The sequence below is a fragment of the Oryza brachyantha genome, chromosome 8 (genome assembly GCF_000231095.2).
Source record: "Oryza brachyantha chromosome 8, ObraRS2, whole genome shotgun sequence".
Lineage (NCBI taxonomy): Eukaryota > Viridiplantae > Streptophyta > Magnoliopsida > Poales > Poaceae > Oryza > Oryza brachyantha.
Genome location: NC_023170.2, coordinates 5,885,182 through 5,901,585, shown reverse-complemented (window position 1 = coordinate 5,901,585; position 16,404 = coordinate 5,885,182). Strand labels below are relative to the sequence as shown.

The 16,404-nt window shown below is 39.7% G+C and overlaps 2 protein-coding genes across 7 annotated transcripts; both read right to left on the bottom strand.

The window, feature by feature from the left end:
• Positions 1-1,613: 1,613 nt before the first annotated feature.
• Positions 1,614-2,636, bottom strand: LOC102704442 (mavicyanin). The gene is made up of 2 exons (XM_040527129.1): positions 2,375-2,636; positions 1,614-2,272 (listed from the first exon to the last, which is right to left on the bottom strand). Exons 1-2 carry the CDS (start codon positions 2,553-2,555, stop codon positions 1,860-1,862), a joined length of 594 nt encoding a protein of 197 aa, XP_040383063.1. The 5' UTR covers positions 2,556-2,636; the 3' UTR covers positions 1,614-1,859.
• A 2,935-nt stretch (positions 2,637-5,571) lies between these two features.
• On the bottom strand, positions 5,572-11,930 carry LOC102704170 (pentatricopeptide repeat-containing protein At1g80880, mitochondrial). 6 transcript variants are annotated; one of them, XR_001550807.2, is made up of 5 exons: positions 11,343-11,930; positions 9,527-10,621; positions 8,537-8,669; positions 7,665-8,023; positions 5,572-5,901 (listed from the first exon to the last, which is right to left on the bottom strand). XR_001550807.2 is itself a non-coding variant. In XM_006659933.3 (2 exons), the coding sequence occupies exons 1-2, from the start codon at positions 11,879-11,881 to the stop codon at positions 9,604-9,606; spliced, it is 1,557 nt and encodes a 518-aa protein (XP_006659996.3). In that variant the 5' UTR covers positions 11,882-11,930; the 3' UTR covers positions 9,456-9,603. The 6 variants fall into 6 exon arrangements, 1 of the variants encoding a protein (XP_006659996.3); XR_005812346.1 differs by lacking the exon at positions 5,572-5,901 and having other exon boundaries at positions 7,514-7,806; positions 7,929-8,023; XR_001550810.2 differs by lacking the exon at positions 5,572-5,901 and having other exon boundaries at positions 7,514-8,023; positions 8,537-8,691.
• Positions 11,931-16,404: the final 4,474 nt, after the last annotated feature.

Below are 16,404 nucleotides of genomic sequence, written 5' to 3'. Positions count from 1 at the left end.
ATAAAATTAGCATTAACACGTTGAATGCGTAAGAGATCTTAAAACAAGTTCTAAACTTTCGTTTTCGAGTCATACCAGTTACTTTGACTCTACAATTGGCAAGTACTCTCTCTACTGAATGTAACTGCCTCTGCTCCTCCACCGGCTAGCAGCCCACTACACGGCCAGATCTTATCAGTATTTGTAGCCAAATCCACCTCTAAGCACTTATGCCTCCGGAACTCCTGGATCTGACCCAAATGGCATATTCGAAGGATGTAGCGAAGGAGCTCCCAATGAGCACATGCCAGACCTTCGTCGCTTGGCGTGGGTGGCATTGAGGACCTATCTGTATATTTGTTTTCCTACGTCTAGATCCTTTTCCAAAAAAATTATAAATAGATCATCTGCACCAATGTCTTTGGCTTTGAACTTATCCATATCGTGGCTACTAAGGGCAAAGATCTCGATGGCACACTCCATGGACACATTGGACCTCGTTAGATTGGCCATCCACAAGGTTGACACAAATATGCTTTACAAATATCTAATCACATTGTTTTGGAATTTTTTTAAATTTTTTTTCAATTTTGTACTTTAAATCATACAAGTTCAGCCACTAAAAATAAAAGAAATTATTTTTCACCTATGTGCAGGCCAGAATCTCCCATAGATTCATTTTTCTGCTATGGATGTAATTTTCAATTTAGAAACCAAGGAGTGAATATCCACATTTTACTCTACAGAGGGGTACTACTTTACCTATAGCATCTCTTAGTTTTATGTCATCTAGACATTCACTTTCCAATTAATTGTGTGGTCTAGCTAGAAAGCAGAGTTATTTTATAAAGTATATACTCCTTATTGATATTTACGTCCAATCTTATTCTAGACCTGCAATAATTGCTCTATCATAGTGCTGGCAGTTACCAAGTGTATGTTGATGAACCAGAGATATTTCATACTCCTATTTAGGGACTGCGAACCTCTAAATACTGCGAACCTCTTAATACTGCAAGAATATTACGCAAAACATCTGAACATAATTTCCTTCATATGCAAAGTTTGAAGGTTTCAGCAACAAACTAAAACATGATTTTAGCGATGGCATTAGGGATCACATGGTATGAGTCATTGAAGCAGCTGGTGCACAGACATGGATTTTTCCTAGTCCTTTTCTTTAGTAAAACAGCTAATCCTCATAACTGCATGCAGACGTGCAACTTGGTGACTGCGAACCTCTTAATACTGCAAGAATATTACGCAAAACATCTGAACATAATTTCCTTCGTATGCAAAGTTTGAAGGTTTCAGCAACAAACTAAAACATGATTTTAGCGATGGCATTAGGGATCACATGGTATGAGTCATTGAAGCAGCTGGTGCACAGACATGGATTTTTCTTTAGTACACCTTTCAGAAACAGCCAAGGAAATGCTGGAAACTACTGTTACTTGGCTGGAGTTTAGGTTATTATCACTACTACACAAGCAGGTAGTTAAAAGAAATAATTAATTACATAGTTTAGAAAAAAATTGATTAGCCATAACTGCTCTAGTAACTCATATGTAATAATGATAGAACAAATTCTTATGTAAATAGTTTTTTTTTAATTAGTTATAGAAATAGTCTTCCAACATCAGATCAAATATCACCTGTGACATGTAATCCAAAAAATTTCATGAAATAAACAAGCCATATGATCTTGATGCAACAAGTTCATCTGATCGATTCACCATCCATTTATGAGTTTATCATCCTCTTCTATAGACAGAAGAAGCGTTTTTTTTCCAGCAATCTCACAGCACAACACGCAAAACTAGAGAAATCAAAGAATCCCAAAACTCTATCCAGGCTTCCCAGTAAAAAACCAAGTCTTCTCAGAAGCCGGCGACCGCCGCCGCAACGAGGAGGGCTGCGGCAACGAGCAGGGCGGCGCTCGCCGCGGTCGTTCCGGCGGCACCGGTCGCCGGCGACGGGGCGGGGCCCTGGAAGAGCCCCGCGGCCAGTGGGGACTGCCCGGGCGCGGGGGCCGGCACCGGCGCGAAGAAGCCGTGGCCTGGGCGGCTGTGCTTCTCCGACATGACGAGGACGATGACGCGCTCCCCCTTGTCGCAGCTCCCGGGGGCGCCGCTCACGAAGTAGTGCAGGCCCGAGCGCGTCAGCGGCACCGTGGCGGCGCCGGCGCCGCCGGTGGGCTTGTAGGTGGCGAGCGGGCTCGCCGTGCTGCAGCGGTTGTAGTCCTCCCGGGTCACCTCCAGCACCGCGTCCGCCGCGCCGTCGAACTTGAACACTGCGCGCACGCACGCACACAGCGAGAAGATGAGAAGACAGCAGATCAAACAAGACAGAGGAGTCCGCGAGTGGAGGAATCACAATCCCACGAGTGACTCACCGAGCTTATCGCCTACGTGGAAGCGGGTGGCCGCGGCCCACTTGTTGAGTGCGTCGGGCTGCGGCGGCACCTTCCACCCACCGCCGCCGCCGTTGCCGCCGACAGTGAGGTCCCTGGCGTCCGCCACGGCCGCGAACACCACCAGCGCGGCGCAGAGCATCGCAGCCAACACCGCCGCCATCGGACTGGCGTAGTTACGGACGAGCGAGCAGAGAGAGAGGAAGGAGTCGTGGGAAGCAGGAGGAGGAGGAGATGGTGATGGTGGTGGTGTCCAGGCAGGCCATCGGGGAGGGGGAAGGGTTAAATAGCGAGGCGGGGGTGGAGGTAGCCGTTGGGCTTTCGAACGTTCGGGAGAGGCAGGGCAGGGGCCGCATGGCATCGGGTAGCGTAAAAGACGCGTGGCAGAGCATCCAGTGGCGGGGGAGGGGGCAGGCTGCTGCTGTAAAGGATGCTTCTGTTTTGGACTTTACCGTTGGCGGGCAGGCAGGCACTGGGCTGGATTGCAATGGGTGCTCCTGTCACCTGCGGCTGGCAGCCTGGGACCAGTTGGGTGGGGCCCACGGGTGAGTGAGTGAGTGACAACTGTGTGACCCTTGCAATATCCCGGTGGATGGAGTGTTCCATGTGATGTGCCAATAGAAAGTTGTTTTTCTTCGAGAACAGTAATAAAAATAAAAAAATATCAAGTCACTTCTACATAAATTGAAGTTATTCTAAGAAAATTAGAAAAATTCTCACCCAAGTTTAGATAGACGTGAACAAAATTCGAAGTTTGTGATTCGAATCGTCTCGTGACGAGCTTGGCTTGAATTTAATTCACGTGGTAACAAGTCGAGTCAAAGTGGGTTAGCCCCTGAGTGGCTCGTCTCACTTTCTAGTATAAAGATTACTAAGGCCGCATTCGTCAACACATGTTAGTTAACTTATCTGTCTCGTTTTCCGCGCGCACGCTTCCCAAACTGCTAAACGGTGTATTTTTTTGCAAAAAATTCTATAGGAAAGTTATTTTAAAAAATCATATTAATCTATTTTATATTTTTAATAATTAATAATTAATTAATCATATACTAATCTAGTACTACGTTTTCCGTGCCGGATAAGTTAACTTACCAACCTCCTCACCGAACGCGGCCTAAATCGTCATATACTTGTTATCCCTTAGCTAGCGCTTACTGTTTTAATTACACCTAACTATTTTTATTTAGTGAAGTCTCTATCGGTTAGTGGTTATTATTATGTTAGTATACAATAAATTGGTAAGTTATTTAATTATGAAAGCGATTTAAATAAAAGACAGGTTAACAAGCTAAGCTGATCCTTTTAGCTCGCTATGGTAAGATCTCTAACCTTGTTATCCATCCTAAATTTAGGACTTGTTTGCTTACAAGTGGATCAGACATAGGCTTGGCAATTTCCTCGCAAAGGGTGAGGACCCGGCGGGAACGGGTTCGTGGATAAAATTATCCCCACGGGGATTCGGGATCGAGGCAATATTTACCTGTAGGATCCCCACGGGGCCATGAAATAAAAAAATAAAATGATTTGGCTCATTTTTTATACAAAGCTTATTGGGCCTTTGGACCATATGAATAATAAACCCTAGTTTTAGCCCTAGTTTTAGTAGTGGTCAGTACTCTCTCACACACTCACAGTCGCATGTTCCTATCTGCTGACTGCCCGCCAACGCCCGCATGCCCCCACCGGCCGTGCGACACTGTCCACCCGACCCTAGTTTTAATTCATAGGCTTTATTACAATATATATATAGTTCAATTGTCTGATATGAATTAAAACAAATAAAGGGAAGTGACACCTAATGGCGCAAGCATAACACCTCTACTTGCTATGGTGCACCACTAACCCACAATCAAAGCAAACCTAAGCACGGAAACTACCAACCAAGCAAATTAATGAAAACGGCAAACTAGGGATGATGTCTAGTGCTCGCAGAGGTTGTGGCGATCGGTGCAATTGTAGTCTGACTCCTACTCATCTCCTTCTTCCTTTGAGCAGCTCTTGGAGTAGCGCAGGTACGACTCATCGTTGCCAAAAGCTAAGCTAGACCCACTCCCGGTGGTATCAGATAGGGAGGGTATAGCGGATATCCATCCACCATTACCACTAGATGATTCCACCATCGCGGAAGGGGGTATGAAGGTGAGGGGAGGACCTACTACCGGTGAAGGCAGTGGGACGAACTACGACAAAGGCTCCGGTGTGGGTGGCGAATTCTGGTGTGCCAGCTACACATGCATAGTAGCAGTGGTTGACTTCCGTGGCATGACACGGATATGAGGCCCTCTCGACATTGGTCGCCCCTAGAGTCTCCATGTTGAGGTGGGTCACCTCGTCCTGCAGACTAGCTATCTCTAGAAGCTTCCTGTCATTGAGGGCCTTGGGTGCCTTGAGGAGGTTGGAGTCCTGCTCTCCTGTTGCCAAACGAAAGGTGTCGACGCTATCGTTGTGGCCTCGACTAGGGTGGTACTGGTATAGGTGCTGTGAAGGTCAATGTCATGTCTCTCGTGAACCCTCGTCATCATCCTGTAGGTTGCCTCTTGACAAGTGTGCTCGATGTGCCTCCTGACGCTGTGACCACCATGTTGGTCAAGTGGGTGGGGATATTGTGTAACTCTAGGCTGACACGATGAGGGAACTCGCCACTGAGCCCACCAGAAATGTCATGCAACTAATTAAGCTTTGTGACAAAATTTCCCAAGTCCTGGCGGTGCGGCGGCGGTAGGTCTGACTTCTATATAGAAGTCAAAGGTTGGGAATCAATGAATGCTTAGATTCAAATTAAATAAAACGATAAACAACTAAAGTGAACAAAACATGAAAAGAAGGCTTTTAATGCACGAAACGTTTTTGCATGATACCAGACACAACCTCATTAACCATAACTATAGTACAAATTTAATGCAACAATAAAATACTTAGCTTAGAATAGATACTTAAATACCACAACTCCTAAATCCTAGTTTTGATCTAATGCATACTTCCATCAAATTCTCAACCAATAGTTGATAAAGATCCAATAAGACTTGAATTTTCTCAACCCAGAACTTACTAATACCCTAGCAGACTCTTTTCCAAGAGAAATCCGATTTTTAACGAGCGAGTAAGAATTTACCAACCATGGAAACAAAATCTACATGTGATCAACTCAAGATGCAAAAGCATATGCATATGGGGAGAATTCAGAGGGCTCTGTTTTTCATTTGGCTCATCCTAAGATCAAGATTGGCTCTGAGACCAACTTGTCACACTTATATATTCCAAACCAGAATTTCCAAACTAAATATGTATTAAATCCTCATACATGACCAGACGGAGTACACAATCGACAAAGTTAACTTACAGTTCCACTTCTTACAAACAAATAAAATAGTCTTCGAATGCAGCGGAAAAAGATAAACAACTAGACTAGTTTTGATCTGGCAAAGCGGCGGCTCCCATCCATAGGCAGTCTCGACAGTAGGATCAAACCTAATCCTATGAGTTGTCTCCATCTGACTCGTACCCCATCTCTAGTGGAAGAAAATTGAGCAAGACAGGGTATAATCCACGGTACTCAGCAAGTCACACCAAGGGAAATGTATGAATGCGATACGGTAGCAAGGGTGGCTACGTTAATTTGCGTAAAGCGGCAATAAATAATGAATAAAATAGTTAAATAAAGTAAAATGGTAAATTAAACAATAATAGCAAAGTCAACGCTAAATACTTAGATATTTTAGATATTTTATGTATCACCAGAAAGGATAAAGCAATAGTGAATAATCATTTTTAAGTGCACAATGTATTAAAAAGCAACAGTAGGTCTAGAAGTACTATGTCATCAATGTTATAATACCAATTCTTTGCTCATAAAACAAAAATATAAGTAAAGTAAAATAAAGCAACAGTGAGTAGGTTAGTGGTTGAGACTCACTTTGATACTAGTAATTGTACGTTTTTGTGACTATTGATTCAATGGGACTAAAAAACTAAATAATACTAGTTCACTGGATCTTTGGAAAATAAATCTAAACATGTATACTCATGGACCATTGAGCCTCTTAACTAAAATTTATATTTTATAATTAATAAACCATATACTAAGATGCACCTATAAAGTTGATCCGTAAAGGTGCAGGTATGCCTAGAGATTTTTGAACCTTCTACTCTTACGTTTTGGGTGGGAATAAAATACATTCTTTATTTTGTTTGTTTTTGTGTTACTATAGTTACTAGTAACACATTGATATATTTTACTTTGTGATTTTGTTAGTCGCAGAGTTTGAGTTGACGACTTTTTGCGCATGCGATGATTAAGAAACCCGAAATCCCTCCAAACATTACATCAAACACGAAATTAAATACACAAGCACATAGGTAGCACAATTTTTCGTTATTAATTTTGTTTACAGTTTATTACCAGAAACGGTCTGTTACAGCGGACCTCCGCTTTCCATCCCCCCAAAAAAAAAAATCCCCAAAGAGCCCTATAATATGTCGCATAGTCACTTTGAGGCCCCCATTGATTCAATGGAATTTTATAGGAATTTTAGAAGATTTCATTTTTATAGGGATTTTTCCTACAAAGCCCTTTGAATCAAAGGAATGAATCCTATGAAATCCTATAAAATTTCTATGGAATGCATCTTCCTATACAAGTTTTGTTTTGGAGGAAATTTAACAAGAGGTTGAATGCAAGTGTAAAATTGAAGATTGCAAAACACAGGAAAAACTTAGAAACAACCGTTTGATTGGACCACATGAAAAACATAAGAATTTGAGGAGAGATAAAGACTCGTAGGATTTTTTCCATGAGGTTCTACCTATTGTTATAATACCTCCAAAATTTGCATAGGAAGAGGCGGCCTCTTCATTTCACAGGAATTTTACAGGGATTTCATAGGAAACAGTTCAATTCCTCCAGTTTTTCTATGAAAATCCTTTGATTCAAAGGGCTTTTGTAGGAAAAATTCTTATAGAAAGAAAATCCTGTAAAATTCCTATAAACTTTCTTTGAATCAAAAGGGGCCTTAACCTCATGGAAAAAAAATCCTGTGAGTCTATCTCTCTCCTCAAATTCCTATGTTTTTCCTGTGGTCCAATCAAATGGTCATTCTTACGTTTTTTCTTTTTTTTTGCAATCCTCTGTTTTACACATACATTCATGTTAGAATCCTATGTTTTTTTATTCCTCCGTTTTTTCATTCCTGTGTTTCAAAGGGGCCCTGAAAAGTTGAAATGGAATACTGGATCTTTGTCTAAAATATCAAGCATTTGTTACCAGAGAAAGTACCTCTTAACTCTATGGATTCATCCATGATTTGGACCAGAAATCATCTGAAGGCATGCACCAGCTTGTTGACAGCCACTTGTGCATTTCATATCTGTTCTATTACTGAAAGCTGACTCTACTTGCAACTGGCTGATTTGCTTGGCTTCAAATGGAAACTGAGATAGTTAATCAAATGGAGATTAACTTATTTTTGAAATATTGTGTTTGTGTGTGTATCTGAAACATAAGTGTGAGATCCAGCAGCATTAATAAAATGAAGGATACCATCAATTTTATTATGCTCATCTGAGGAGCTGCTGTCTTTACATACAACTGAAATGGTTAACGTAATGATGGCCAGCCCAACTGAAAGTAACCTGCTGCAAAAACCCAAGTCAACAGTAAGCTTTTATGAGGTGATGTTATGTTTTTGCAACTTGAAGTAGCTCAATCTCTAGGGAATATGGCACATCTATAAGATTCAGTTTGGCTGACCAAGAGTCAAATTCTCTGATTTGAAATGTATACCATCAGGTCTTAGGGGGTGTTTAGTTGGGGAAATAAAAATTTTTAGGTGTCACATCAGACGTTTGACGGGATGTCGGAGTTTGACCGGATGTTAGAAGAGACTTTCGGACATGAATGGAAAAAACGAATTTCATGGCTCGGCTATAAACCGCGAGATGAATCTTTTGAGCCTAATTAATCCATCATTAGTGCATGTGAGTTACTGTAGCACTTATGGCTAATCATGGACTAATTAGGCTCACGATTTCTCACATAACTATATAATTAGTTTTTCGTTTTATTTATATTTAATGCTCTATTTAAATGTCCAAAGATTCAATATGATGTTTTTGGGAGAAATTTTTGGGAACTAAACAAGGACTTACATGGATAATACGCGGGCAGCCACAGAATTATCCCATTGATTAGCAATATGATGCCCAAGTCCAACAAGATAGCTCCCTTATCATATTTTCTTCAGCATGTACTGAACTGCGGATTCTTCATATTCAACAAACTCTGATGAACCATTTTACCGCAACTATCAGCAGATGTCCACATACAGGTGAGACATAGGAAATGTAGTAAATATTGTTTATGTAGGTGACACTAGCTACATTGTATTATTAGTTTGTCATGTGTTTTCTACAGTTGCTGACCTTCAGATTCTGCTGTCAAACTCAATAAACACTAATGAACAAATTCAATGATATGCAGCATCAGATATACATATTTCAGTTGAGGTATCAACTATGTAGTAAACATTGTGCAATGTTCATTATCATTATTTCACTACTTTGATCTCTTCGGGCAACTCCAATCTAAAATAAACAGACACTTGTGCAAAACCATAAAGATGCGAGATACTAAAAGATGCTGGCCGTTTTTTCTTGGGGGTCAGTGGAATATGTCAGAAAGCATGTATATCCCATAATTGACTCCTCAAAGATCAAAGCAAAGCATGGCGCATATATCTACATCATAAGGGCCTAACATTCCAATACTTAAATCTCCAAGAACATCGTAAAGGAGAAGGGGAATCCCTAATTCCTCCATAATCTAAAGAGTTGAAAACAAGAAACAATATGATTCCTCAAATTTGCCAAAAAATATTAGTTGTTTCTGCTCCAGATATGCAAATATGTCTAAAGATAAGCTATGAAATAACACAAAGATTAACATTTTTCCAGATAAAGGATGATATCCATGAAAAATGCCAAGTGCAAAAACAATAGTTTAAGAATTGTTAAGTGACAAAAGAAAATACTGTGTATGTTAGTCTTTGGAAGTGTGGTTCATGGAAAACTCAGTGGCTATTCATTAGTTAGAATGATAAGATGCCAGATGGCACAACTGTTTAAGACCAAAATATTCACCTTTGTTAATGAAGTCTCCATGATGATAATAACAATTAGAAGAACATTTAATGGTACAGCATTTATCACCGAATTCTTTACCGTCTAGCAAAATGTTTGCTACGCTGTGGAATAATATTATATTTGCCACTTCCTCTCCAATGGTCTCTGTTGGCCAACAAAAAGGTTCTGAACTCCTTTTCAAGTTTTGGATCAGAAGCAAAGCCATTTTCCTTCATTTCATCATAATACTCTAAAGCTCTTTCCATGCATCCTTGTTTGATCAGACCTTGGATAACTGACATATAGTGTGAACAAGAAGGGGTGATGTCATATCTTTTCATTTCATTCCAGAGCTTCAAAGCATTTCCAGGCTCATTCAATTGAAAAAATCTATCAATAAGCATGAGAAATGTATCACTCTTAGGGCCACAGCGATCTTGCTTCATTTTTCTCAAGAGAATCATAGTTTCATCGATGCTTTCTTGTCTCAAAAATGTATTGTATGTCAAAATAGTTGGAACAATTCCTTTCAGCATCATGTCTTCCAACACCATCCTTGCTTTATCAAGATCGCGACTTTCACATAATGGAACTATCATACTGTTGTAGGTTTCGACATTTGGTTGGAGACCTTCATCAACAATTTTAGTGAATATATTCTGTGCATCCTTCATGCAGTTCTCTTTTGTCAGGACATAGATAAGTGAATTATAAACAGCAATACTAGGAATCCAACCCCTGTTTTTCATCTCATCGTAAACCCTCAGGGTATCAAAAAGGTTTCCAACTTTTGCAAAACAACTGACCATGAGGATATAAGATGTGCCATCAGGAGTAATGCAGTAATTTGACATTTCTCTCCAAACTCTCTTTGCTTCAGCTATATCAGTGATTATATTACACCAACCATCTAGAATTATGTTGAAACCTTCTGTAGTAAGTGGGAAGAATTTCTTTCTCACAAGAAGCAATTCCTCAGCATCCTCTATGTTTTTATTTTTGCAAAGAGCACGAAGAAGGGAGTAAAATGCAGTTTGGTCTGCTTCTGTTTTAAACTTCTCCATTGCGTCAAATGTCCTGATTGCTTTTTTCACTTCATTGGCAGCTGCATACCTGAAATTAATAGCCATGTCCCTGAGATGACCATCAAGCATTTTGGAAACGTAAAAACTCAATTAAAAAAAACGCTGCCACTACAATATGGACAGCTGCAAAGTCAGCATTTTCATGGCCCCCTCATAGGAAGACAGCTAATTGAAACATACATATATTTTATCCAACTCATAAGTTACAACAAGATTAAAGGAGACAATCCCAGAATTATCACTACTTAAAAACTTGCATGAAATGGTAACTTAACGATATGCAACAGCTTTATATTCCCAGGCACTAATCTAATAAATAAATTGAACCAAAACCATGAATATCTGTTGACCATCATAGTCATGGACTATAGAACAGCTACGTCATAATATTCAAGAAGATCCTGGATCCATACAAGCTGCTTGCTTGGCAACAGTTTTACTTGCTAATACGTTTGTGCAAGCAGATAACTGTTTTTCTTAACGAAATCAATACAACATAACAAGTTCGACAGGCGCACATACCTTAGAAATACCAATTCAATGACCAAAGTAAAGCATTCAAAATGAAGGAATACATAAGCACAAACAAATAATAACACATAATTCTGACGAGCAATTAGACATAGCTGAACTTGTAAAGCAAACAAATTGATGCACAGCACTAAGACAAAGCAGTTTCCAGTCTCACAACAATGAAAGCTATACACAGAACAGAAAAATGGAGACCGGTTCCGAGGAGGACATCCCACCTCTCCATCACGATGACCATGGCGCGGCTGGTGAGCACCCCGCGGCGCAGCATGCGGCGCACGACCGCCCACGCCAGGTCGAACCGCCGGGCCTTCCCCGCGGCCCATATGGCCAGGTGCCACGCCTCGGCCGGCGGCGGGGGCCCCGCACACTCCCCGGAGGAGCTGGCGCACTCCTCCCCCCACCGGAGCGCGAGCGCCGCCACGTCAGGGTCGCGGCGGAGCTCCCAGAGCGCGCGGACGAGGAGGTCGCGCGATGCCTGGGCCGGGGCCGACGAGGGCGGCGAGGACAGGAGGAGCGACAGCGCGTGCTTCGGGGAGGACGCGGCGGTTTTGGCGTCGTAGAGGCGGCGGAGGAAGGCGGTGAGCTCGCCGTCCCCGTCACCGTCGGGGGCGCGGGCCGGGGGCAGGGGGTAGTCGTGCTCGAAGTCGCTGTGGTCGGAATGGGAGTGGGCGGCGAGTAGGCAGAGACGCCGAGAGTGGGGGAGGAGAAGCCGGAGGACGTGGCGGCGGAGGGCCGCGGCGAGCGGCGGCGCCATGCGAGGGGGAACGGGCGAGTTGGCAAGGATTACTAGAGGTTGTGTTTTGGGGTAAGTTCGATGTGGACGCGTCGTCGATCGTGGAGTTTGCTGTCATCTCGTTCGTTCGTTGCATAAGAAGCTCCGAGATGGAAATTGATACTAAGGTGCGGTTTAGGTCCATCGAATATGTATACGCTTATTATAAATATAAAATATAGATTATTAATAAAACTCATCTATAATCTTGGACTAATTCGCGAGATGAATCTATTGAGCCTAATTAATTCATAATTAGTCTCTATGATGCTACAGTAAACATGCTCTAATTATAAATTAATTAGGCTAAGAAAATCATCTCATGGATTAGCACTCATTTATAAAATTAGTATTTTTATTAGTCTAAGTTTAATACTTCAAATTAAATTAGTGTCTAAATATCCGATGTGACATAAACAACCCCTAAGGCTAAAGGCTCAGTTTAATAATGTAAATGATATATTCCCTCGATGTGCTAAGGTACGGTAAACTAGGCAACCTCATACAAGAGTTTGAAGGTAGTATATTATAATTTTTAAAATACAATCATATATAAACCAAACATTTAAATTTATTTGTCCATCAAGAATTTATTAATCTAATTATTTAAACAAACTCTGATAAAATGGGCACAAAGCACTCATTAATAGTGACTATTGTAACTTTACATGATTAATTATATGTTCAATCATATGGTAAGAAAATATAAGTTTTCAAGTTTGGACGGTAAATTGCAGAACTTGCAAGCTCAACTTTATATGCTAATTTCAAAAACATTGTAACAATAAATTTGATACACTAATTTTAGAATTAGTGCATTATCAAGTTCATACATTACAAGGATAATTTTTATTAAATAATATATTCATATTATCTAATATTAAGATAAATTTTAAACTCTATAATGCTAAATTTAATGAAAACCATTTTATACAAATTTGAGTTGCATCACATACATTTTTTCGTCTACTTATAATAAATAATTTTTTTGTTGATGTTTGCGTATATCAAAGAAAAAACAACTATGCAACTCTCGAATAACACGTAATTAAAAATCTAAATTTATTATAAGATTAAAAACAAATTTCATCGTGTTTTCTTATATTACATAAAAGTATATTTAAATTAAATATTAAGTAATCATATAAGAAAAATCAAATGGTGTTAAGATAAATGAAGGTGAGTATTCTAATGTTGAGCTACTCATGTCCACTTTTCATGCTATAGTAGAGCAACCATTAGTAGAACCTATTGCTAAAATTACTTTGTCATAGGTTGATTACTTGTTCTTTGTGATAAAGAAATGATGCATGATTATGCTTCAGCTATATCCGCACCACAACTACCAAATCAAACATGTTGCAGTTGTTTCTTTTTTCATACTGATTTGTGCAATGACCTTTAGCATATTGTTCACGTTTCTAGTGAGAATGAAGATCTTAAGGGTGTGTTTGGTTAGCTGGACTTGCCTGGATGGGAGATGGCCGCTCAGTTGTTTGTTGTGTTTGGTTCGCGGACGAAGCTGGATAGGGTGGCCCAGAAGAGGAATATTCTATAAAGATGCTGGATGGGTGTATCCGGCCAAATTGGCTGGATGAGCTCATCCACCTTCACTAACGGTGTTCATTAGTGATTGTTTAGTGATAATTAGCGTGTTTTGTTATTAATTAGTAATTAACAAGTTTAAATTAGTGTTAATTAGTGATGATAGATATTTCATGGTTAATTTGTACTAATTAGGATAATATTTATGTTGATTAATTAATATTATTATTTATTAGTAATTAAATATGCTCATCCCATCCATCCAACCAAACAAAACATTGGATCGTCCCATCCATCCAACCAAACATAAATCTAGATCACCGTATCCCTAAAAATATGAATGGCTATATCCCATCCCACCTTGACCACCAACCGAACGCACCTAAGTTGTTTTCTTCTTCACACGGTCTGGACTATAATTAATTTGATGAACTTTGTAACCTCAATAGTTTGAAGGATAAATTATTTGCTAATCTAATTGGTCTTGGACAACTAATGTTATTTTTTTATATCTTTGGAGAATATAATTATAGTGGAATATATTTGTTCATAGAGTTAATATTTTTTATATTCGGAACCCCTTGTAATAACACAATAAAATAGTCGCATAGACAGTACTATATGTAACCTCCCGAGTTTTTCCCAAAGCCAATAAATCGTTTTCTAAATTGAATTACAAGAAATCGTTTGGTTTAGTATTGAGTTAATTAACCAAAATAAATTGTTTAATTAATTCACCCAAAATGCCACGAATACTTGTTTTCGTATTTCGTTGTGTCAAACTCGATTAACTATATGTACAATTGAAATTTCAGAAGAAGCGGGTTAATAATTCACTGAACAAAGTCGTCCAAAGTTTTATTACCTTCGTCCCATAATAACTTCATTTTTCAGTTTTCTGTTACATTGTTTTGACTCTTCGTCTTTTTTGATATCTTTTACGATTAATATTTTTATTGTTACTAGATAATAAAAAATAAATAGTACTTTATGCGTGAATAATTTTTTAAATTTTTTATACAAATTTTTTAAATAAGACGAATGGTTAAGCGTTAGACACGAAAAAACAAAAAATAAAGTTATTATAGTACCGACGAGGCAGTAGTAAAGTCATCAACTAGTTCATCTGTTTTTTTCTTTTTTTAGTCATACGGAGTTGTCAGTGGGTCAAAAGTCAGGTTCGTGCAAAGTCGGCCCAGTGCCTAGTCTAGCTAGCCCCTCTCCTCTCCCTGGTCGTGTATCTCCCCTCCCTGGCCGAGTATGCCACCAGGCCGAGCCAACCTTGGCTCTACGCCTGTCTCTCCCTGCCCAGACGAACTCCTTCCAATCCCACCTATCCAAATCCCATATGAATCTTAAACTAGTATCGAGTCTATCTAATATATCATTTAAGCCTTATCCTTTCCTTTTTATAGGGGAAGGACTCCCAGTTGGTTTTTATCTCTAATACCTCTATAAATAGAGGATCCACCAGCCCCGAAACCCTCATAGTCGTTGGCCTCCCCTATAAACCGCTTTCTTGTGTCACCACCCTAGCTGTTTTGCTGTTGCAGCCACTCAGTTCTGTTGTTGTCGCTGCCCTTGTCACCTTTTGAAACCCTAGTTTCGCCCGTACCCAAGCATTGCTGCTGCCCCAAGCCTCCGGTCGTGCCGTTCCCCTTGTTGTCGCCTGATGTCCGCATGAACAATGCGCGGTTTCATTGTTGTTCACACACATGTCACTAGTCTCTGCTTTGTTGCGTAGATCGTGTGTGCATAGTGTTGTTTCACATAGGTCGCAAGCGCACGAAATCAATCTAATCTATTAGATTGCTTTGCCACTGAAGTACGTGTGAGTGATTTAATGGATCACCGATCTATCATGCGAATTCTCCATTTTATATGCGTATGTTGATCTTTTGTTAAAGTCCTTTACTGAGCCATTAATTTTCATTTTTAGTGGGTCATTACATTATGTCAGTAACGAGTCGTTAATCCTGTCGTTTTTTCTATCGATAACTTTGTCGTTGTTTTCTTTCGTGTGTTTCATGAACCATGTTCTAGTATTAATTCATCATGCGAATCTCTGATTCATACACGTTTATGTCATGTCGTGTGAATTCGTGTTTCGTCTGGCGTTTTCTAGTCGTGTTGTTAATGAGTTTGTTGTGCGAATCTATGATTCATACGTGAGTCGTTAGTCAGTCATCAGTTCGGGGTAAATTCTGTTTTCTTGGTCGTTTTCCTTGTTTCGTTTAGGTTGCCGTTGAAAAGTTGTTAACTTGTTTTTCAGGTTTAGTGAGGAAACTGCAGGAATTCTAAAAATTGTAAATTAATCCAAAGTTCTTTTAAGCACATTCAAATTGTAGTGGATCAATAATTTTCTCATGAGTCCTTAAAAATAGTTTATTTTACTGTTTCAGTGGCCCTTTGTACTTTTTTAAATGTTTTGAATTGTTTGTTCTAGATTTCGGTGAAACCAGAGTTTGGTCTACTACGAAGACATTCTAGAGTCGCAAGACATGTCACTTTCTTAGCAATTCGTTACTAAATCCTTAAGCATGTTAATTCTAGTTTTTAAAATTGTTTTTGCACCGCTATTTTTAAATATGCAATATTTTTGCAATTACATGCTTATTGGTTAACCTATGCTGTGCTTTAGAGCCATTATATTGTAACCTAGGTTTTTATTTTATTTAAGCTGATTTGCTTAGCCCTTCTTAGTGTAAACTTCACTTAATTTTGATTGGGACATTATATTCATTCTCATTAATTAAGTCGAGATTTTGTTTCACAATGATAGTAATTGTGTTTAGGTATTTTCACTAAACAACTAAAACATGACTAATAGTGGACTGTGAGTGAAATAGTTTTGCAAGTGATGCTCGTGGCAATTAAGGACTAGCTCACAAGAAACCCTCATGAGAAATATCCGTACTTACCGCAACCCAGTGTGTACAACGTCTGGACTTGACATATAA